This window comes from Notamacropus eugenii, chromosome 3 (assembly GCF_028372415.1).
Source record: "Notamacropus eugenii isolate mMacEug1 chromosome 3, mMacEug1.pri_v2, whole genome shotgun sequence".
Lineage (NCBI taxonomy): Eukaryota > Metazoa > Chordata > Mammalia > Diprotodontia > Macropodidae > Notamacropus > Notamacropus eugenii.
The window spans coordinates 402116786-402141086 of NC_092874.1; the positions used below are offsets into that span (position 1 = coordinate 402116786).

Consider the following 24301-nt stretch of genomic DNA (forward strand, 5'->3'; position numbering starts at 1 on the left):
TATTATAGCTCAGGAAGAAGATGTGGAATTCCAGACCATTGACCCTGCTTTGGTTTCATTTTCATCCCTTCACCATTTTGATCCTCCAGGTAACCATGTCAACTCTGTTCTCTACTCTCAAATCCTTTGCTCCCTTATACTATCATGGGAGAAGGTCTTGAACTGAGTTGACTGGGTCCACTACAAATTTACGTTATCTAGTATTTGTTGAATTCTTGTTGCCACCAAGCAATCTTTTTCATTCCTCCCTAGTTAATTCTTTGTTCCATTCCCCATTTTGGCTATTCTCAATCTTCTCAGGGCTTACAACAGTGCCTGGCACATAGTCAGCATTTATTAAATATTTTCATTTGAGAACACCTTACCTCTTTCTTGACTGAGAAAATAGACAATTCAACCCTTTCTTCTCTTCTCTGCCTCACATAGCCCCTCGACTTCCTCAGAGTCATATAGTTAGTAAGGATCTGAGGCCACATTTGAACTCAGGAAAATGACTCTTTCTTCTTTATCCATTGCACTACCTAGCTGCTCATTAATGTTGTTATGTAGTATGTGTGCTTTTTTTTCTAATTAATTAATTAATTTTTAATTTTCAACATTCATTTCCACAAGATTTTGAATTCCAAATTTTCTCCCATCTCTCCCCTTCTCCCACTCCAAGAAGGCATGCATTTGGATTACCCCTTCCCCTAATCTGTCCTCCCTTCTATCACACACTTGTTTTAACCCCTTCTCTATTTTCTTGTAGGGCAAGATAGATTTCTACACCCCATTACCTATATGTCTTATTTCCCAGTTGCATGTAAAAACAATTTTTAACATTTGTTTTTAAAACTTTGAGTTTCATCTTCTCTCCCTTCCTCCCTCCCCACCCACCCCCACTGAGAAGGTAAGCAATTCGATATAGGTTATACATATGTAGTCATGCAAAACACTTCCATAACAGCCATGTTGTGAAAGAGTAACTATATTACCCTCCATCCTATCCTGTCCCCCATTTATTCTATTCTCTCCTTTGACCCTGTCCTTTCTCAAGTGTTTACCTTTAATTACCCCCTCCTCCAATTTGCCCTCCCTTCTATCATTACCCCATTCCCCCTTTATCCCCTTCACCCCTACTTTCCTGTAGTGTAAGATAGATTTTCATACCAAATTAAGTGTGCATATTACTCCCTCTGTAAGTCAAAGTTTAAGTAAGAGTGAGGTTCACTCTTTCCCTCTCACCTCCTCCCTCTTTTCCTTCATTGTAAAAGCTTTTTCTTGCCTCTTTTATGTGATAATTTACCCCATTCTATTTCTTCCTTTATTCTTTTCCCAATATAATCCTCTCTCATCCCTTAATTTTATTTTTTTAGATATCATCCCTTCATATTCAACTCACTCTGTACCTTCTGTCTAGATATGTAATCCTTCCAACTACCTAATACTGAGAAAATTCTCAAATGTTACAAATACTATCTTTTCATGTAGGAATGTAAACAGTTCAACTTTAGTAAGTCACTTATGATTTCTCTTTCCTGTTTACCTTTTTATGCTTCTCTTGATTCTTGTATTTGAAAGTCACATTTTCTATTCAGCTCTGGTTTTTTTCATCAAGATTGCTTGAAAGTCCTCTATTTCATTGAATGATCATCTTTTCCCCTTAAGTATCATACTCAGTTTTGCTGGGTAGGTGATTCTTGGTTTTAATCTCAGTTCCTTTGACATCATATTCCAAACCCTCTGATCTCTTAATGTAGAAGCTGCTAGATCTTGTGTTATCCTGATTGTTTTTCCACAGTATTTGAATTGTTTCTTTCTGACTGCTTGAGATATTTTCTCCTCGACCTGGGAGCTCTGGAATTTGGCTACAATATTCCTAGGAGTTTTCCTTTGGGGATCTCTTTCAGGAGGCGATTGGTGGATTCTTTCAATATCTATTTTACCCTCTGGTTCTAGAATATCTGGGAAGTTTTTCTTGATAATTTCCTGAAAGATTATATGTGCTTTTAACAAGTGTGCAAGGATCACATGAACTGAATGCCTACATGATGATTTTTTTCTGCATGGATATATGTAATGAATTAATAAGCATTTATGAAGCTTTTACTTTGTGCCAGGCACTATGCTAGGCTTTGAGAATAAAAAGACAAAAGTGAGACAGTCCCTGTCTCAAGGAACTTACATTCTGCTGTGCAGATTCAATTAAAAGCATGAAGCCTGAATCGACAGAGAGAATGGTCTTTCCAGTGCATACGGGAATTCTGAAGTATAGATTTTCAAAAGAATGACAAGTTAGGGACAAATCTTTTCCCTGAGAACTGTGAAATTGTATTGGAAAATGTTATTCCAATCCAAATATATATTTTACATCCAGAACTATTTAGGAATACAGCTGAGGTACAAAGTGAGGTCATCATATTAACTGTATAGCATTGTAGGGGCAGTTGCCATTTCTAGAACCAGACTGTATGGGGCCATTTTCTAGTTGTTAAATGAAACCAAGCTATAATAAAAACTGGCACTAAAATGGATGCAATATATTAAAATTCAAAGATAAGCTAGCTTTCTGATGTGGAGTGGTGAGTCTTTTAGCACTCCCTTACATGGGAGATTATAATAGTTCTCTTACTGAGGGAAGGGGAGGGAGGAGGAGGACCCAAGGTATGCACAGTGGGAACTAGGCCAAATGGTTTGTTTCTAGATGTAAAGTCAAAGGCATGCCATTTCCCCAGTCTTGGGAACCTTGGGCTTCTGGCAGTCCAAGCAACTAATTTATCAATCTACAAGTATTTTAGAAGTAAAGAAGAGGCATCTGCAGTTCCATGAAGTGATTCCAGCTGTGATCTCTCTCACTGCTAAAATATTGTAAATATTTTATTGCAAATACATCTTTGTTATTATTGATCCTATTGCTAATAAATTATATATTTAATAATTTTAATGTTTATTTAATCCTATAAGATTAAGGGATTTAAAATAGAGATATGACCAACTACTTATGGGAAAAAAGGAGGTTTCTCCAGTTTATTAACTAAATAATATTTGATAAACTGGGGTAGGGACTCTAAGTTTAGCTGACTAACGAGAAAGAGGTTTCAATTTTACTAAGTAATGAGAAAATACATAAACATAGAATTTGGGTGAATTCTAGGGTCTTGGGATTAAATATGGAAATAAACTGAGAGGTGACCAAGAAAGGAATCTGGGCAACCCCAGACCTCTAAACACTATAACATATGGAGGTATCATCCCAGTGAATCCTGCTACATAAGTATAAGTTTGACTTTCTTGCCCTAGAGTTTTGTTGTTGTGGAGTCATTTCAGTCATGTCTAACTCTCCATGACCCAATTTGGGATTTTCTTGGCAAAGATACTAGAGTAGTTTGCTATTTCCTTCTCCAGCTCATTTGATAGATGAGGCACTGAAGCAGACAGGATTAAGGACTTGTCCAGGGTCACACAGCTAGTAAATGTCTGAGACCAGATTTAAACAGGTTCTTCCTACTCCTATGGCTGGCACTCTATCCACTGTGCCACCTGGTTGCCTGTCTTGCCCTAGATTGTAATATCTCATTATTATTTGATCCATTAGCCTAGCAAACTCAGATGTTACATCTGCAAAACTCAGTTTTCCTTCTCTTTCTGCTTACTGCTGGCCACTTACTTGCAGGGGATTTCCCCCTTGCTTCTTATACTCTGGATGAATTGCCTTCACTAAGCATTCTAGATTATAGAAAATGGGATTTAGAGTCTTAAAGATATTCTAGTCCAACCTCTTCTTGTCCTTGCTACTCTCTCGCTCTCCCAGTTCAAGTCCTCTCCACCAGCCTACAGGCCTAATATTGGGCCTTACTGCCTCATGCCTGCCAGGACTGGAAGGGATCCAGAGGTCATTTCATATCACTGGCACATGGAAAAAATGCTCTTTACAACATTTCAAATAAGTAATTACATAGACAAGTATATAAATACACCATATTTCTAGTTCTTGGGTGATTTCCCAATTGCAGCTTTTCTTTCCTCCCAATCATGTATTTCCTCCCCGGATACTTTTGTTTAGCGGTATTTGATCTCCTATCTCTGGAACTGTGCTTTGCAACTCATGGCAACTGTGACTCTAGAGTCCATTTTTGTACCTTAATATTTGGCAGCCATTGTAGCTAGAATTAGAATTCCTTCTTCTGCAACTCTTAGTTTCATAGATATAATGCTTACTTTGAAATCAGAAGGATTTATGATTTCATTCCATCCATGGACATACATTGCCTCTCTGTTCCTTGGTAGATGGCCTTCCCAAGGTGCTACAGCTGAAAACATCCATCACCTGGTGGCTGGCTTTCTGGCAATGAGCAGCTTCAAACTTAGCTAGGTTAGACCCTGGATGCCAGTACACTGACGATTAGTACTCAGATTCTTTCCTACTTTTCTAGTTGTCTTAGCCTTACTCCCCACCATGTTTTCTGCAATCCTGTGACACTGGTCTCCTTTCTCTTCTTTACGTGAGATTCTTCTATCAGCTCCAGGCTTTTTCACTGACTGTCCCTCATGCTTGGAATTTTCTTCCCCTTCATCTTTATCTATTTGCTTCCCTGTCTTCCTTCAAATTCCAGATAAAATTCTACCTTTGACAAGAAGCCTTTTCCAATTCCATTTAGTGCCAGTGACTTCCCTCTGTTAATTATCTCCAATTTATTTTGCATATGTCTTGTTTGTACATTATTGTTTACATATTGTTTCTTCCATGAGACTGGAGTTCCCTGAGGGCAGGAAAATCACCTCCCCACTTTTTTTTGGTCTTTCTTTGTATCCCTGGCATTTAACAGTGCCTGGAACATTGTAGACAATAAATGTTTCTTGACTTTCTACCTATTACAGTCTGCTAGAACCAGCAAACTATTGGCACAGCCTTTAAAGGCTCCAGGTCACCTTTACAGCTTGAAGGGAAGAAAGGTAATAAACTGTGTGCTACGCACTGTGCTAAATGCTTTACAAATAGCTCATTTAAACTTGAAGTTCAAAGTGGGACTTTAATGAAAAAGGTAAAGTATGCTCCGCCCTCCCTCATTCAAAACAAAGTCAAGTGCAAGTCATGTCATTATTTCTCTGATGGCATGGTCTTCTTTGGCAACGAAGGATGAACACACACACACAAAGTATGCTAAAATTCAGGAAAATAATCACTTTTCAAAATCATTTTAGGGTCTGAATTTTTTCCCTTCTTATTTTGCCTACTTGGATAATTAGGTTTTCTTTTTTATGGTTTGTGTATGAAATGCTTGGCATAGCCACACAAGTCATCCAACTCCTTATTCTAGAAATGCTTCATGAATGAAACAGGATTGAGAGAGAATTAAAAAAAAAACTTGTGGGATAGGAAATCACTTCAAAAATCTCCCTTGTAGGGAGGAAGGGAGGAAGAGATCTGACTTGGCAGAAGGTCTTGAGAAAGCCCTTAGGTGACCATTTTTATTGTTGTTCAGTTGTGTCTAGCTCTTTGTGACCTCATTTGGGGTTTTTTTGGCAAAGATACTGGAGTGGTTTGCCATTTTCTTCTGTGCCTTAGTGCCTTAAGCCAGATTTGAACTCAGGCAGATGAGTCTTTCTGACTGTAAGCCTAGCACTCTATCTACTGAGTCATTTAGCTGACCAAAACAAATACTTGATTCCATGAACAGGATAGTGTAACGGAAAGAACATTGGACAGGCAATAAGACATCTGGGTCTTACTTCCAGGTTCTTTCCTTGAAGGAAGAGAAAAATATTATTAATTCTTTGACTATTACTTAGTATCTTTCTCCTTACCTCATAAGCAACCAGGGAATAGGTAGGAAGTCTCTTCAAACTGGAGCTGCAGTGTCCCAAAGGTGCAATATCCCTAAATGCTCCAGTTGCTAGCCAGGTGTCTGGCGCCAGCTAGGAGTTTCTTAGATGCTTGATTGATTGATTTGGATTCCAGTGCTGCAGGCTTGTTTAGCCAGAAGAAGAGAAGACTCACAAAGGATATCTGATCGATATCTAAGCATCTTAAGGACTTCCATGTGGAAAAGAGATCAGACTTGCAATCTCAGGTGAAAGAACTTGGAGAAATGGGTAGACACAGGGAGACATGTTTTTGACTCAATCTGGAAGAACTTTTGAAGTTAGCATAATCTTTATCATTTTAGCAAAGGGTTGAGCTCCTACTCATTAGAAATGTTTGGGCAAAGGTTGGATAACCCTCAGTTGCAAATGTTACATTGATTGGAGGTTGGAGTAGATAATTTTCAAATTCTCTTCAGCTTCTATATTCCATAGTTCTATCATGGTGAGAAAGAGGTATAAGGCACTAATGTAATGGACCTTTGTTTCTGTCTTTCACTTCCTTGGGGAAGGTGCAGTAATGGGATTGTTGGGTCAAATAGTATGGGTGGCTTAGTCACTTTTAAGCATAATTCCAAAGACACACTGCAGAGCTATGCAGCAAAGCAAGAAGGGGCAGAATTATGAGTGAGGCTGATGGATGGGTTTGTTTGACAGGAAAATTACTGAAATATCTTAGCATTTTGACATTCTGATTACACTCTCTCTGGAAGCTTTTTGAGGAGTTTTTGGTCTATTATTTTTAGCTGATAAGTAATGGCTGGTTTCTGTCTGGTCATTTTGGGAGGTTTCCATTCTTTCTAAAAGCCAAGAATAGGAGAGCAATGATGTATTAGCTAAAATTATGTGAGCCTGCCTTAGTGAATTCAAGCGTATTATGCTCTGAAAACAATTGTTACGCTAAAAATATGTAGGGAAAAGGCTGACTTTAAACATCCTCAGGTTTCCTTGACATTTTAAAATACAATCAACAAGTTTTGCAATTTTGCATAAATATCAGTTCCAGGAAGCACCAGAAGATTACAGTACATTCAAGAAATGCAGAACGCAGAATGGCTAAACCAACATTTCACTGGATCTTTTAAATGAAATAGACACTGGAAATTCATGAAAAACTTTTAATTTTTGTTTTAAAAAATCTGGATAAAGTAGTCAAGTTTTGTGTATAAAAATCCCAAAGAAGAGTTTGCAAATTGTTTCTAGACTATACAGAAAATAGATTTACAAATGTCAGCAAGTTCAATCACACGTGTGCATGTGTACACACACACGAACACACATACTCAAAATTGTTACTACAAGGTTGGGAAAGAAAAGCAAATTGTACAGTAGAATCATTAAGTTGTCAGAATATTTCCTACAACAACCAAAATGACAGGTTTCCAGTGTACTAAATAAAAGGTAGATATACATATAGATATGCCATTTTCTACATTTAAAAAAGAATCACATACAGAAATAATATATGTATTAGGACATTTGACATTCTTATGCAGTTCATTGCCAATATTCTGGAACATAAAGCCATATGTAACATATGTATTCAGTTTTAAACAAAAGTTTTTTTTTCCATATTTACCTAACAGAATTTTTAAAAAGTCAAAACAGAATAAGTGAGAAAAAGTTTGGAAAGAGTTATATTTGCAAAATTACCAACTACAGTAACTCTCTTGGAAAAATAGTTTTGCTATGCACAGTGCTTGGTTGTATATATCAGCAAAACTCTAGTGGTATCAGCAAACTAATCACCAATTGGCTCATAGGTTAGTACATGGCATGCTTTGACCTTGAGGTTAAAACTATGTATAGATTAGGAGGAATATGCGTCTCAACAAGGGCAAATACACATTCTCTTTCCCCTGACCTTGTTATAAAATGACTCTATCTTTTGTGCCCTTTCCCCTATTCTCCTTTCCAGGTGTGACTCAGACACAAATCAGTCATCATTATTTATTACTGAACATGGCAGTTCAGGAATGTGATGATACATTACAAGGGTCATGATTAACTTGGAATTGTGCAGTGAAGTCATAAAACAGCACCTTTATTCTTATCCTTTTTTATTTAATCTTAATTCTAAGGTAACTTAAAATAGATTATTTCAAAAATTTGAAAACTTGATATTTTAAGCTATAAAATATTTTTAATAACTAGAAAATATGATCTTTTGGGGAAGTATCATTCTTGTGAAATAAAAACACTGACTGTTAAACCAAGCACTGACACAACTGATTTTATCTCATTTATTGCTTAATTTAAAACAATCACTGGAAATTGAAACTAGGGTTGACATCTACAGCATGGAGAGGGTTTTCACAGTGTGAAGAAACAAAGTAGTTAAGTGAATAATTCCCAGTGTTCTTGGGAAAAGACCATTCTCATTCATTTCAAGTATATTCAATATGACAAATAAACAGGTCTAACCTCTAATACAGGCAGAAGTTTCTGAAAGTCAGTCAGCGACAAGGTCTCTTTACTTCTCAAACTGACAGTGCTTTTGGCCAAAGTTCAGGGCAATAGGTATATTCTCCACCATTTTTCTGGGGATCTTTTAACCCATATGCAGTTCTCTATTTATATTCAGCAGTTGATCACTTAATATTTCCACTTGAAGGAATTCCTGCTCTGACAGGTGAAACTGACAGATAAACTTGGGACAATTATTACTTCCACTGTCAAAAAAGGCCAACCTCTTCCCCCCTCCACCTCCTCCCACCCCACCCCAGGGTCATTAGCACTTACCACTTTAGAGAGAATTGAACAATGACCAGCTGTTGAGTAATGAATGAGCTTCTGAAACTCAAGGATCTCTTTGACACAGAAGAAAGATAATAAGACTTACTCTGATAAAATATGTTCCATTTCAGGGATCATTGCCATTCTAAACTTCTATTATACCATAACATTCTCTGAAGATCTTTTACCCTCTTCAATATAGTAATTTAATTACCTATTAGGTTAATAGAACTGATAATTTTATATAGCTTAAAAAAACATCACCAGTAGGATTACATTGCCTCAATCCAAAATTTCTTTTTAATAAGGTTAAGTCCCTAGTCAGTGTTTTCCTACACAGAAGGTTTCAATTTACTTGATGTGTGTGTGTGTGTGTGTGTGTGTGTGTGTGTATGTGTGTGTGCCCACGCTTGCTCTTCTGAGTGACCTGGAGAAAATAATTTAGGATCTTTGGGTGTTAGTTTCTCCATCTGTAAAACAAGAGGATTAGACTACGTGATTTCTAAAGTCCCTTCTCGATCTAAATCTATAACCCTATGAAAGGGGGTCATTGGATGAGGTGATTTGTAAGGTCCCTTCCAGCTCTATGTTTTGATGAATCTAGGAAAATGAAATGAAATAGTGAACTGAAATTAAAAAGAAATACTTATGGAAAAAAATTAAGGAAAAATAGCTAATAATAAGCTTTGCATTTTCTCTCTCCTTCCTTCTCTCTTTCTCCCTTCTCTCTCCTCTTTCTCCTTTTCTCTCTTTTCCTTTCTTTCACTCTCCTTCCCTCTTTCTCCTCTCTCTCTTTCCTCTCTCTCTCCTTTTCTCTTTCCTTCTCTCTCTCTTCTCTCTCTCTCCCCTTTACTCTTTTGCTGTTTCCCTCTTTCTTCTCCCTCTCCTCTTTCCTCTCTTTTCCTTCTATCTTTGTTTCTGTATCTGTCTGTCTCTCTGTCCCTCTCTGTAAGTGTGTGTGTGTGTGTGTGTGTGTGTGTATGTGTGTGTATGTGTCTGTCTATCTGTCTGTCTCTGTCTCTCTGTTTCTCATACACAGCTTCCTCGCTATGGTATCTGAGAGCTAGAACTGAAAATCCAAACATGGAATTTTGGCACAAAGTATTTAAACAATGATTTCCCACAGCCAGTTAAAGGGATACATTCAAATTGCTGTAGCTAGAAGTCAGTTGATTTTAATAATGGAAAATCCTTAAAGCAGAAAGAAATTGGCAAGAATTTCTCCCCTTTGAGGGAAGCAAGAGGCAATGTGTTATAGAGCCAGTCTTAGTCAGGAAATTCTGGCCTTAGATGTCACCTGGGACCTATTCTGGCTGTGATCCTTGGCAAGACACTTTGCTAGACACTAGCTCCAGGCAATTCTCTTATGTAACAGGGAAGATGGCTGATCTGCATTGGTAAGAGGAGTTTCCTCACTGGGAATTCCTTATACCAATTAAATCAAGGTTTGACCCCTCAAAAAAGGGAAGGGGGATGGAAAAGCATTGTAGCATTACCTACTGAAGAGAAATACAAGGTCTTCAGTGTTGAGCAATGTTCCTATTCATCTAGGGGTACACAGGTATGCCTGGTCTCATGTCGATATTTGGTTTCTTGAAAACATTGTGAGATAAAATAAGGTATACAGTGAGTCAAACTAATCTGCAGGAGCAATATTTAGAGGCAACTAGGTGGTGTAGTGGACAGACAGATTTTATATCCAATCTCAGACATTTATTAGTTGTATGACCCTGGGGAATTCATGTAACCTCTCCACCTCAGTTTTCTCATTTGTAAAATGGGGGTTGTAATAATACCTCCCAGGGTTATGGTGAGGGTCAAATGAGATAATATTTGTAAAGCACTTTGTAAACCTTAAAGCACCATATGAATGCTAGCCATCTTTATCATTTATTGATATGTACACAGCAATATAGCAAATGGCAAACAGAATGACTTTAGGGGAACTAATGCTGCAAGAGTTCAGTTAACTGCCAGCTATTCAATTTGTTTCTCAGGTGATTGGTTGAATTAAATTATGGTGGGGTTTTATTATAACATATTAATGATATTGTAAAAGTGTTACCTATGATGACATTATATTTGGTACGCCTATAAAAGAAACATCAAAATGTGTAAGGATCACACAGTTTTTAGAATAAACATCAAATTAACTGTAGGTTTTCTAAATATGATATCCTTATCCATTAACACAGAAGTAGACATATTACTGAAGAAACTGAAATCTTGTCATAAATGAAATCATTATACAAAAGGAAGTGACAACTAATGGGTGGGACAGCTTATAGGTTCTCCTTGGAAAAGTGAATAAATGTGTTGTGGGAATGGATTTTTAATCATGCATTCAAAGAACAAGAAACAGCATTTTATAAGACTCTTGATCATCTTATATTGCAATACTCAAGATGAACTTTGGTAAAAGGACAACCATGAATATAATTATGATTCATACACCAACATGTTATAGAAAATTTAAAAAATGGAAGAATTCTATAAATTCTTCGGTAAGACCTTCCAAGTTTAATCAATATGTACTTTGATACTCAGCAATTCAAATACAGAGGGGTACATTGGGGAGCATAATGAAAAATATGGAGAGAAGTGACTCAGGACTAAGAAATGAAAGAGGCCAAAGGCTTTTAGAATAAACAAAAGCTGCACACAAATACATGCAATACAATATGTCTATAGACATATACACATATGCATATACACATACATATATGCACACATATATACATGTACATGTGTACAATATAGTTATTACACATGTATGTATGTATAATATATTATATATGACATACATGTGTATACACATACAAACTACTTTCTTCAAGAACAGAAATCAGAGGTGTCTAACTTGGTGAGCCTCAAATGGATTATGATAGGAAACAAGTGATTACCAGAGTGGAAGTCATGTCTGAATCAGTTGCCCATATAGAGTCAAATTGCTTACTTGTTAGGACAAAAAAAATAAAAATCAATACCAAACTAAAAAAAGAATAAAAATGAGGCAACATCACCTACAATTAAAATGATCTGTCCAAGCTATTGGCACTGAAAAATGGGAAATGTATAAAATAACAAATGCTGACACAGATTAGTGCCATTTCCAAAGGAAGTTTAGAGACTTACATCAATTGGCACAATATGGATTTCAAAAGACTGTAGAAACCTCCTCAGTCAGCAAACATCTCCTTGTCAAATGGGAAAGTATGCAACGTTGGTTTAGAGTAGAAATTAATTTGTAAAATCTGATAGAAAAGGGGCCAGTCTAATGTAATGAAAATGACAATACTACTGAAGTTAATTTATTAATCCAATGTCATACTAATCAAATCAGCAAATGAATGTGCTATAGAGCTAGAAAAGACAACAAAATTTTGGTCAAGAATCTAAAGGGCAATAATGAAAAAAAAATAAAAAGGAAATAAAAAATAAAAAGGAAAGGGTTTCTTAGAACCATATCTTAAACACTACTACAAAGCAGTAACCATCAAAATGATTTGGTACTGGTTAAAAAAAGATACAAGTCAACCAGTGGAACAGATCTGGCACACAATATATAGAACCAGAAGAACGCAATGTTTGATTAACCTAAAGGCCTGAACTGCTGAGAAAACTGGAAAGCAGAATGCCAGAAATTAGGTTTTGATTATCATCTCATAACATATCCTAAGATAAATTCCAAAAGGATAGATGATCTAGATAGAAAAGGTCACATCATAAACAAAGCTATTGCAACTATGGATAGAAGAATTCATGACCACAAAAAGATAAAGGGGATCATAGAAGATAAACTGGACAATTTTGGTTACACAAAATTGAAAAGGTTTTGCACATGCAAAATAAATGCACTTAAAATTAGAAGGTAAAGAAATAACCAAGGGGAAAATCTTTGCAGCAAGTCTCTCTCATAAACATCTGATCTCAAAGACATATTAAGAACTGATTCAAATTTGTAAAGCAAGAAATCTAAACTCTCAATAGACATCTGAAAAACACGCTCCATGCCACTAATATTGAAAGAAATGCTCATTTAAACAATCTCAAGTTTCCATCTTATGCCTATAAAGGAACAAAAGGGAAAAAAGGAAAATAGCAACAGTTCGGGGGATTCAAGGAAACAGGTAAGTCAATATACTGATGGCAGATCTTTGAACTAGAATCATCCATTCTGGAAATAATTTGGAACTGTACCCCAAATGTCACTATCTCCCTTTTGACCCAGTGATACCACTACTAGGTCAATGGTTCAAAGCATTCAAAGAAATAAGTAGTGGCAAAGAATTGGAAACAAAGGGGATGTCCATCACTAAAGGCATGGCTGAACAAATTATGGTATATGTAAATGAATTATTATCGAGTCACAAGAAATTACGAAAAGGATAGCTTCAGACAAACCTGGGAAGACTTGTATGAATTGATGCAGAGTGAAGTGAACAAAAGTAGGAGAAAGTTTACACATAATAATTTTGTAAAGAAAAGTTACTTTGAAGGACTTAAGACCTCTGATAAATCCAATGAATAATTCATTCCAGAAAATCAGTGAGGAAACAAACTACCTACTTCCTGACAGAGAAGTGGTGAACTCAAGGTTCAGAATGAGACATATATTTTTGGGCACAGAAAATGTAGGAATTTGCTTTGTTTGACTCTGTATATCTAATATAAGGATTTTATTTTTCAACTTTGGGACAGAAATACTGAAATTTTTTTTACTTTGTAATGCTCATTTTATTTAGTATTAAGTTTAGAATAAAAAAGATTTTTTTAAAAGATTAAAAAACAAATTCCAACCACAAAAAATAAAAGCCCTATAGAGGAGAAAGATGAAAATTCATATGATTAATTCTTGAAATCTTAGTGGGAGATCTATTTTAACGAGATCCTTCCAAAGGCATTTAAGGAAGAAACTGGAAGGAGCAAACTGATGAAAAAAAGGAAAAGATCTGTAACAAACCATTCTCTCTGTCAATGCCAGATTCGGATGCCATCATCAGAGTTCCCACCTGTGGAAGTAGAAATGATATTAAAGAAAACTAAAAAGGAAGAGTGGCTAACTTAGATCAAACTTATATAGAGGAAGTTCGTGCAGGCAGCATCAAAACTTTGAGGCTACTGAGGAACTGATTGTAAAGATATCTGAAAAGGACAACTACCAAAGCTTTGGGAAAAAATAAAAGATTTGATTCCTTTATTTAAAAAAAGGGAATCAAGGAAATCCCAACAACTCCCAATCCACATGCATACTTTCCCATTGCGACTAAATCCTTTTTGAGCACATATGTATCAAGTTAGCCTTGATGAAGATATGAAAAAGAAAGAGGCATTTCACAAACAATATTCCACAGCAAATCATATTTTTAAAAACTCACAGTTCACTAGGTGAAGAGGACAAAAAGATCCCATTATGATTATTGTTTGTTGACCATACAAAAGCATTATATTTAGTATAGCAAAATCCTCTGTAAAGGCTTTCTTCCAATAAGTAGTCCCATGCATATATAACAACCATACACAATTCCTTGAAAGATGCAACAAACATCTCTAATGTTTCAAAGGGACAGGAAACAACTGGTTACATTAACACTAGCCTTAACATAAAATGGGAGACGTGCTCATCAAGGTTGCCCAGTTCAGAGTCCAAAGTGAAGGTTTTCCTATAGATGGCGAGGTTCTCCAGGTGCTCCTGTTTATAGATGACATCATATTGATTGATTCAAGTACCTGGGCATTGGAGAGTTCCCTCCACAAGATCAACAACCACTCAAAAGAGTTTGCCCAAACTGTGCACCCTGGGAAGAAACAAATGGCCTATCCTACGTAATCGGATGAATAAATCATAGAGTTGGTTTATCAGAACAAATATCCTGGACAAGCAGACACTTCTGGGTCCAAAACTGAAGTGGAGAAGATTGGGCTGATTCATTTTTTGGGAAATTTTCTGGTGCTTTTAACGGCTCTAACCAAGCTTCCCCCTGAGGAAAAAAAAAGTCAGATTTTTTCCAACATCGTTATCCTTCTGGTGATGCTGTATGGATGGATAGTTGCAAAATATAGAAGAGCACAGTCTCTCAAGAATGGAGGCAACTGGTCATCCAAAGGAAAATGGAGAATCATATAGGGTAAGTAAGTTGTGGCATATTACCACATAACAGCATAAGAAACTTTAATAAAGAGGTGTGAGACCAGAAAGGGAGGCAAGGAGGTTATGTTCTGAAAGTAAGGGATAGTGAATAGATTTTATGCTCTATTATTAGTCATATAATGTCAAGAGAATGGGAGGAAAGCCTCCAGCATTTTGGGTGTGGATTTCCTATGGACTATTTAAGGAAAGAGAAGAACATGTCACACAGGTTGAGAAGGCATGAAAAGATTATGATCTGAGCTGCTGGAAGAGGTAACCAGTTGGTGCGGTGGACAGAGTGTGGGGCCTTAAGTCAGAAAGACCTGAGTTTAAGTCTGGCCTCAGACATGTTCTAGCTGTGTGACTTTGGGCAAGTCCCTTAATCTCTGTCAGTTTCCTCAACTGCAAGATAACAGCACCTATATCCCAGGGTTGTTTTGAGGATCAACTGAGATATTTGTAGAGGCTTAGCACCTTAAGAGGCCTCGCAATCAATGCTTTTCTTTTCTCCCTTTCTTCCTTCCTTCCTGAAAGGAGTACATTCACATTGATGAGCTCATTGCTTGATCAAAGGATTGAACTTTTAAGAGAAATGGGGCCCCTTTATCTTAGTGCAAGATGTACCATGATGCCATCTAGAGCAGTGCACTATTTCTAGGAAGTATGAATCCTGGTAGCCAAGTTAAATATTTAAAACACAAAATAAACTAATAAAACCAGTTACATTTACCATAAAGCACTTAGGAGCATATTCTCATCTCAGTAAAAGCGGATTTATTCACATAACTACCATTAACGGTAATGGAAACCGTGTGTATCAAAATGAGACTATAACCCTTAGGTTATAATAAAGATGATTGATTTAGACAGGGAAGTGCAACAAATAACTTCAATTAAGAATGTTGCCTGAACAAACAAATGGCTTTTCTTTCTTTTTTTGCAATTTAATATATTCCTTTAACAACAACCACCCCAAATCACAATACTCTTTAAGATGCACACACACACACACACACACACACACGTATATGTCTCTATATATGTTATGAATGTGAAATATCTCAATCATTTTTTATCTGACTACAATTTGGATTAACTGACTTTCACAGTTTTAGGGCTTAACTTGGACCATAAATCAGAGAACCAGAAGAGGAAATAAATAGACCTTACTTTGATGTGTTCTCTGACTTTATTTCTTGAGAATCATGTGTGGAGACTTAGTTTAAAGAGGCACCAAGGCAGCTGGCCACAGTCAAAGAAATTTTCAGCCCTGAAACATACAATGCCTATGCCAACCTGACATCTTGCCCCAGGTACCATTTCAACAATCTAGAGTCAATTCCGAGTGCTCATTACCATTAAGAAGCAACAATAGGGCCAGTGTCACTATAAGTATTAGAGAAAAGCTAAGATTAAAGTTTCTAGAGATATAATGGAGCTCAGAGACTAGGCCAAAAAAAATTTTTTTTAAAGATGGAGGATGTAACAACATCCTTCTCTGAAAAGAGACCATGTAGTATAGTGGATGGAGCACTGAACTAGGAGCCAAGAAGTCTGTGTTTAAGTGCTACTAAAAAGCTGTGAAGCCTTGGGCAAGTCACTCAACTGCTTTGGGCCTCAGGTTCCTCAACTATAAAATGAGGGAATTAGTGTTGGTGACGTTAGAGTATCTTCCAGCTATAAATATGTGATCCAAGCTGCTACGGTTAATGCAGAATAGCTATTTTTCCAGCAAATTATCATTTTTGAGTAGCGTCTCAGGCACTGAGAAGTCATTAAAGTGACTTACCCGTGGTCACACAGCTAGAAGTTGGAGGAAACCTGTTTTCCTGACTCCAAAACTAGCTCTCTTCACTAAGCCAAGCTGACTGTTTTTCAAGGGAAACCATCTATGGTTGTTACCAATAAAACCAAGTTGGTAAGTTCTCAGGTGCAAGAGCTTCAAGATCTTTCAGAGCAAATACCACTTATTTGTCAGGACCAACTTATTGAAAATTAAAATCAAAGGACACCAGAGTTAATAACCCAACACAGACAAGACGATTAAACATCAGAACTCTTCCTTTTCCTTCAGTAACATCTCTCCTTTCACCTTTACCTACCAGTGGAAATGCTTTTCAAAAAACCTTCTGGGCCTTCTTTCCACTTTTAGCTGAACCTGAGATACTGACTACTTAAAATACTAGTAGATTAGACTTGACAATTCAGCTCTTGATCCATAGGTTTCATTTGCTATGAATAAAGTACAAGGACTTAAAGGGGCAGAAATCTATTTTGCTTTAAGAGTCGAACCGAAAGAAACAAGTCCTCTGAAATAGATCAATCAAAATTCTATCATCTTTGCAATAGACATTTTAGAAGTAAATTAGATTCTTAGACAGAAGTTAGAGGAGTAAAATGACAGCCCACTATAAGAGAACTAATTTCGTTGCAGATTTGCATATCTCTGAGTGTGTCATATTTCCCTACCAGATTGTAAACTTTAAGTGGACAGGAATAACTAACTACGATAGTGCTAGCTATGTATAATTGTTGAAATAAATGGAATTTAATTTGGAAAAATCATAGATTAAAACACATATTAACACTTTAGGTATTATGAAAAGACCCTTTACAATTGTATTGTTCAGGGAGATACTACAGTGCATCTCCAAATCAATATTAGCAATAATATTGCAACCAATAACAGCAACCTATTGAGAAGTTTAGAAGTAGACAAAACCATGTAGGACAAGACCTTTATATATCAGACCAGTGTCAGCCATTTCTCTTTATGTCAAAACTAAGAGATGCCAATAATTTACTAATTGAGAATCATTGATGTTTATTTTCTCCTTCAAGCCCAAGAACACCAAAAACAGGTCTTCCTGCGTTTAGGGGGACATTTCTTGCCCTACCACTTAGAATTTTCCTTTCTAAGGATGGGAAGACGGTGATAATTTTCCCCAAAATGAACTCGTCCTTTTTCATCCTTGATAAATTTCTACACAGACTCTTTTGAGGACTGTATGACCTAGTGTATGTAAGGTGGATTTTAGTGTAAGGCGGATTTTAGTGTGCGTAAAGTGAATTTTTGTTATTGTTTTATTTCGTTATCATTTCTCAGTTCAGTTTCCCAGATCCATAGCCATACCAGTCTCCTGTTCCCAGGTACTAGATATGAGTTCCCACAGTTACGGTTCAGAACATCTCCACCACGCTTGTGCAGAGTTATATAATGGTGAATAATATAAACATCCACTGTGGCTGTGCGGGGAGATACAGGGATGCGGTGATGTAAACTTCTGAAGCCATTGCTGGCAATGTGCCTTCTTTGTCTGATGCCCTATAAAGCAGGTGGTCACTAGACAGTGAATGGGGAACCCTTAGGGTTGAATGCACAGATGCTGTGTGTACCTTAAAGGCCCCCGTTGAGGCTTGGAGGGAAATTTAGGATTAAGTACACAAGCTGGAGTGCTGTGTGTGCTTTGATTGGCCCCCATCAAGTCTTGGGGGAAATGTGTGTTCACCTCAACCAGCCCCCGTTGAGTCTTGAGGGGATTTAGGGGATGTACAAGTTGTGCCTGTCTGGACTGACCCCAGTGAGACGTAGGGGTGGTTGTTCCTCCTCACTGGCCCCTGTGAGAAGGGTGGTTAGGGAATGCTGTAGCAGTTTGTGCTCCCATTATCAACAATTCTCTTCTGAGAAAACTAGACTAGAACAAAGTAAGATTAACCCCTTCCTTGTGTCTTTGCTGTCTGACCAAATCAAGAGTGAACTTGTGTTAGCAGCCCTCAAGTGTGTTGCATTTGTCTGTCTTACACCTAGTTAAGCCAACATGGAAGAAAAATTATTTTTTCTCATCCCCTTGGTATTAAAAAAATTTCAGGATGCTGAGGGCATAGCTATATTTACTCCCATCTCTTTATAGCAGTATAATGTGGTCATTTCCCCAGAGGAAATCAGCAACAAATTTAGGATACTAGATACTATTCTTTCATTCTAGGAGAGACAGCAAAACCCACTGTCCTCTTTTAGATTACCCTAATACTTCCTATTCACTTCAGAAGTCTTTTGAACGGGCTCTCAGTCTCCAAATAGATAATTAATAAAGATAAGACTTTACAGTAATAGTTTTTAAAAACCTCAACAGAATAACCTGGTTCCAGTAACAAAGCTGAATGGATGACTCCTTTCTATAGAAGCGCTATGGTGCAGTGAGATCAGTAACGAACACAAAGATGATTAGCAAAAGCTACAAACCAACTAGGAATATCAGAGCTATTTCTTGAGATGTGTAAATGAGATAACATTAGAAAAGATCCTGGTGCTTTTTAGTGAAAAATCATGCCTTGAAAAGAACAGGGCCTGAAAGACTTATATGAACTCATACTGAGTGAAATGAGCAGAACCAGGAGAACATTATACACAGTAACAGCCACAGTGTGTGAGGACTATTTCTGATAGACTAAGCCGTTCACAGCAATGCAAGGACCTAAAACATCCCCAAAGGACTCTTGAGGCAAAATACCATCCACATCCAGAGAAAGAACTATGGAATTAGAATGCAGAATGAAGCAGACTCTTTTCCCTTGTGTTATGTTTTGGTTTTTTTCTCATGGTTTCTCCCATTCATTTTAATTCTTCTGTGCAACATGACTAATGTGAAAAATGTGTTTAATAAGAATGTATATGTAGAACCCATATAAGATTGCATGCTATCTCGGGGAGGGAGGGAAGAGGGAGGGGGAGAAAATTTATGGAAGCGATTCTTGAAAACTGAAAACAAAAAAATTAATTAATTTTTTTTTTAAGAAAGAGAAAAAAATGCACTTAGAGTCAGGAAGACCTGATTTCAAATTCAGATTCAGAAAAAAAAAAGAATAAAGTTGGGGGGGGCGCTGTTATTGTAAAATAGAGAGTACATAGACTAGACTTAGGTCATTCAACCAGAAGAGGTCAATGATAGAAATTTAAATTTGTCCAGCCTAAAACAAAGTTATCTTCTGTTATTTCACACACAAAAGGAAAGCAGAAATAAGGATAAAAAGGAAAGAAATGTTCTTATGAATCCAAATCTTAAAAGGTACTAAAGTATGCCTTAGTACAGTGTATGGTACTCAGTTACATGTTGAGTATAGAAGAGCACTTGCCATCTAGATGCAAATTTGATTGCTTTACAAATTAGATACTCCACAAAGGTTGCATTGTGATTCAGAGTTTCTATAGATTATGTTGGTGGAGGGCAAATCCTAGTTCAGCTGGGTAAAATCGACTTCAAGTAAAATCATCAGGTTAGCTAAGTTTGAGGACACTCATCACCAGACGGTTGGTTATTAGAGGATCTCTCTCTGTCTCTCTGTCTCTGTCTCTGTCTCTGTCTCTCTCTGTCTCTCTCTGTCTCTGTCTCTCTCTCTGTCTGTCTCTCTGTCTCTCTGTCTCTCTCTCTGTCTCTCTCTGTCTCTCTCTCTCTCTCTCTCTCTCTCTCTCTCTCTCTCTCTCTCTCTCTCTCTCTCTCTCTCTCTTGCTTGCTCTCTGCAGAAACTCATGAAGAATCAACTTGTAAGTCAGGAGGGTTTTTTGATCAGTGACAATCAAGGGCATGCCCCGCAATCCAAAAATATACATATTGATAAAAGCACAGGAAAATGTAAAAGTTCATCTACCTTCTAGGCAGAGAAGCTAGTAAACCCAATTTGTTATTCTAAAAGGAATTGAAAAGGGAAACAATATTAAACCTTTAAGGGATCATTTGCAGTGCTGACTGGGATCTTTCTCTTGACAAGGCAAGAGGTCCAGTGAATGACTCTTTCAAGTAAAGACATGACACATATCAAAATAAGATAATTTTACAAACCTATTCATAATTGAGAATAAGTTTTGAATTCTTATGTAGTAAATAGCTTTTGGAAATTGTATTTGAGGCTACAAAGAATTATACAATAATTTAATTACATAAGGATGTAGTAGTCTGCCTCCAACATTAAAATAAATCATTTCAGAAATTATTACCCAAAGCTCAATATACTTCCATTCATTTAACTACTGGCCTCAAGCCAGTTAAAAGTTACAAAACGCTCTGTGTTTATATTAGGTTGTGATCAGTTTGATTTCTATTGATGTGATGCAAATTCAAATACTAGGAATGAGCTGTCACAATGCTTATCTCCTAATTTCTGCCTCTGTTTTTGCCTGCATGCTTGAAGTGGGGAAACAAACACAAAACCACTGTATCACAAGCATTGGTGCAAGCCTCGAAGGATGAAATAACCTTTCTTTGACAAGCCTGACTTTTACAAATGAAGAGCTTCCAAGGCTATTTATTTAGCAATGCTTGGGAGTTTTTTTTTCTAGGTGGAGATGGGGAACCTGCAGCTTGGAGGTCACATGTGGCTCCCTAGGTCCTCAAGTGTGGCCCTTTGACTGAATCTAAACTTCTCAGAACAAATCCCCAAAATAAAAGAATAAAAAAACCCCTAAACTTTAGGGATTTATTTTGGTTGAGTCTGAGGAAGACTTTTCAGAATTACATGGATCCAGTGTAAATTACCACACATTAGAGAAAGAGCCATCTTTATGACACCTGGCATCAATGACTACTCAGAGATGAATTCTCATGAAAATAACCTCCCTATGATACTAAAACAGGCACTTTTTCTGAAGCTCTCAGGCTTTGATCACAGATCCCTTACTTCAAGCCACTATCATGGGGAAAACTCATGAGAGCACAGATCATATATTCCATAGGAAATGTTGTTCTCAGAAAAGCCCTCTTTGTACATTAATCTTTTGTCATTAAAGTGTCTCTGCTGACAGTGGAGAGAGGGCCCCTGCTACCATGGAGAACAGTGGGGGCAGGGTCCTACAGTCACATCACCAGGGCTCAGCAGAGCCTCAGGACCTTCTATCAGGCAATGCTGCTTGCTCTGCAGAATGAGGTTATCCATCAACAAAATATAAAGGAGTGTCAAATACAATTTTTCTCTGGGAACCATTTAACGCATCTGCCTCTCTCAGTTTCCATTTCCTTCTTGTATATGTAATTTGAAAGCAATGTACTCTCTTTATAACATCAAAAAGCTACTGGGCTATTGGGATTTTTTTAAAAAAATTGTTACTTAATGAGTTTCATTTGAGGAAAAAAAAGCTGTACAAAAAGGCACTATAGAAATTGATTCCCTTACTCTTGTAAAATTCTTGCATGTGAAACAATATACATTGTCTTAATAATATGATATGCCCTTACACACATTTGGATAGGATATCCTCACTTCATCAGCAGCTGCTGTGATTTTTAAAAAGGCAAAAAAAAAAAAATCAGAATAGCAGGCTATGCTGGTTGTCATTAAGTCTCATATTGAAATACACTCATATTCCTCAATACTTTGAACTGGTCCTGACCTTGGTTTGTGTGGCTTCCCTGTCACCTTCTCCTATCTTCCCAATCCCAACCCTTCTTACCTAATAATAATAATGGCTGACATCTGTATAGCACCTTAAAGTTTTAAAGAGCTTCATGTATATTATCTCATTTGGTTTTCACAAGAACCCTGTGAGGTCGGTGCTTTCATTTCCCTCATTTTACACATGAGGAAACTGAGGTCCAGAGATGTCAAGTGATTTTTCCAGGGTCACACAGATAATACGTTTCAGGAGAGGAATCTGAATCCAAGTCGCTTCAAGTCCACGTCTAACACTCAATTCACAATGTCACACTACGAGAGAAGCGATGGCAAGGCAGTGGTTTGTGGAAAGGGGAAAGGCTCATTAATAGCAATTCAGTGGACCAAACTTCCTGCATGCCTGCGTGAATGAGACAAAAGTAAAGTTCTCACAGTTCTCAAGCTTGACTTTTTTGGCTAGCTTCGGGACAACCCCCCTGAGAGACCGGAGTCCCATCCTTTGTTCCTCATACCACACATTTCCCATGCCACTGATCTCTTTCCGAGCTGTCAGGTAGAAAGGGGACTTGGCGTCCATCTGGGTTGGTGGCCGATGAATGTACATATACTTATAGAGGAGGCAATAGGGGCACAATTTGTGGCCCTTGGAATGTTCATGGTAGATCTGCCCATAGCACACTCTGGTGGCATTGATCCGGTTCTCTCGCTTCACAATATCTGTCCGTGCAAAGAAGGGCCGGTTTTGAGAGTCTTTGAGCAGCTCAATATCGCCATACATCAGGTCTGCATGTTCCTGCAAGGTCCGCATGTTCAGATATTGGCTGTTGTATTTGACCACAGTAGATAGGAGAGCAATGGGGCTGTCATCGCCAAGGCACCCAGTTCGCCACATTTCTTCCTCATCGGAGAGAGAAAAGTAAACAATGTTTCGGGAGCGGGCGCCCGACATCCCTGCCTTGCTCAACACCCGTAGCTTCTCCTTGAGCTTCTTGGTGGAAGAGCTGAAGGTATTACTGGTAATGGAGAAGCCAACGCCAGCATTCTTCAAGATGCGGTCCAGGCCACGGCGGATGGCGTGGAGGGATGTGGCCAGAAAGTCCGAGCCATCCGTTTTCTTCACAGTCATATAAAAATCCTCAAGGAGCTCATTCAGTTTCACAGCAGGAATCTCAAATAAGACAAATACCAAGGTTATCTATTGGGGGGTACACATAAAAAACCAGCCCCCCAAATACCTAACCGACTATGGACATTTTAAAAACCTGAGATAGAGGTGATCCTCTTGTTCCTCATCCAACCTTGCCTAGAAAGCTCTCTCTTCCCTTGGTCCTTCTGTTTATCAAGAGGCTTTTCTCATTTAGACTAAATTCATTCACTCCTTACCTGGAATCCTGTCTCTCTCTACCAGGCAGAGTAGGTCTTTGACCTCGAGGATGGGGGATACTGAGTTTGCTGTTGGCTGGTTTTCTGGAATAGGAATGAGGTGAGGTCCTAGTCATAACACAGCAGCAACAAGGATGGCCTGTGTATTTTATGTTGTACAAAACTTGGTCCTTTAGGGCATCTCTGAAGGGACTCCTGTGGCCCCCGCCCCCAAAAAAAACAAATAAAGAAACTTCCTAGAGGCTGTCACCTCACTCACTCTGAGTTGAATCCCTAGGAATGAGAGGGAAATTGAAGGCTAGTGTTCAACCTATAGGACAAGTTTAGTGAAAGTTACAGGAATTAGGCAGATTTTTTTTCCTGGACAAAGAGGCTATTTGCAAATAGAATGCAACAGATATGGACAGGTTATTCTGCCTCTACCTCTGGGTTCTCTAAACTTTGAGAAATTGTCTAAGAGAGGGGAGCAGACATTTAGAAAAATAATTCTGAACTTTTTTGTCTTATGAACTCTTTTGACAATCTGGAAAATACCATGGTCCCCTTCTCGGGAGAATGTTTTAAAATGCCCAAAATAAAATATAGAGAATTACAAAGAAAACTAAATATAACGAAACATAGTCACTGTCCTTCATGGACCCTAGGTTAAGAATTTTTTTCTTTCTTCCTTCCTTCCTTCCTTCCTTCCTTCCTTCCTTCCTTCCTTCCTTCCTTCCTTCCTTCCTTCCTTCCTTCCTTTTCATAGCTTTTATTTTCTAGAGTCCACAATCAGGTCTTATAGACACTGGTGGAACCTCCAAGTTACACCTACTATGTTTGGAAAATGCA

General features: G+C 37.6%; 1 protein-coding gene across 2 annotated transcripts in view; it reads right to left on the reverse strand.

Moving 5' to 3' along the window:
- Nucleotides 1-6945: 6945 nt before the first annotated feature.
- Nucleotides 6946-24301, reverse strand: part of KIAA1958 (KIAA1958 ortholog) — a 257702-nt gene continuing 240346 nt past the window's right edge. For both annotated transcript variants that reach the window (XM_072598052.1, XM_072598053.1), the window contains exon 5: nucleotides 6946-23258. In XM_072598052.1, the coding sequence (XP_072454153.1) occupies nucleotides 22455-23258 (804 nt within the window). In that variant the 3' untranslated portion in view covers nucleotides 6946-22454. The remainder of the gene's footprint in view (nucleotides 23259-24301) is intronic.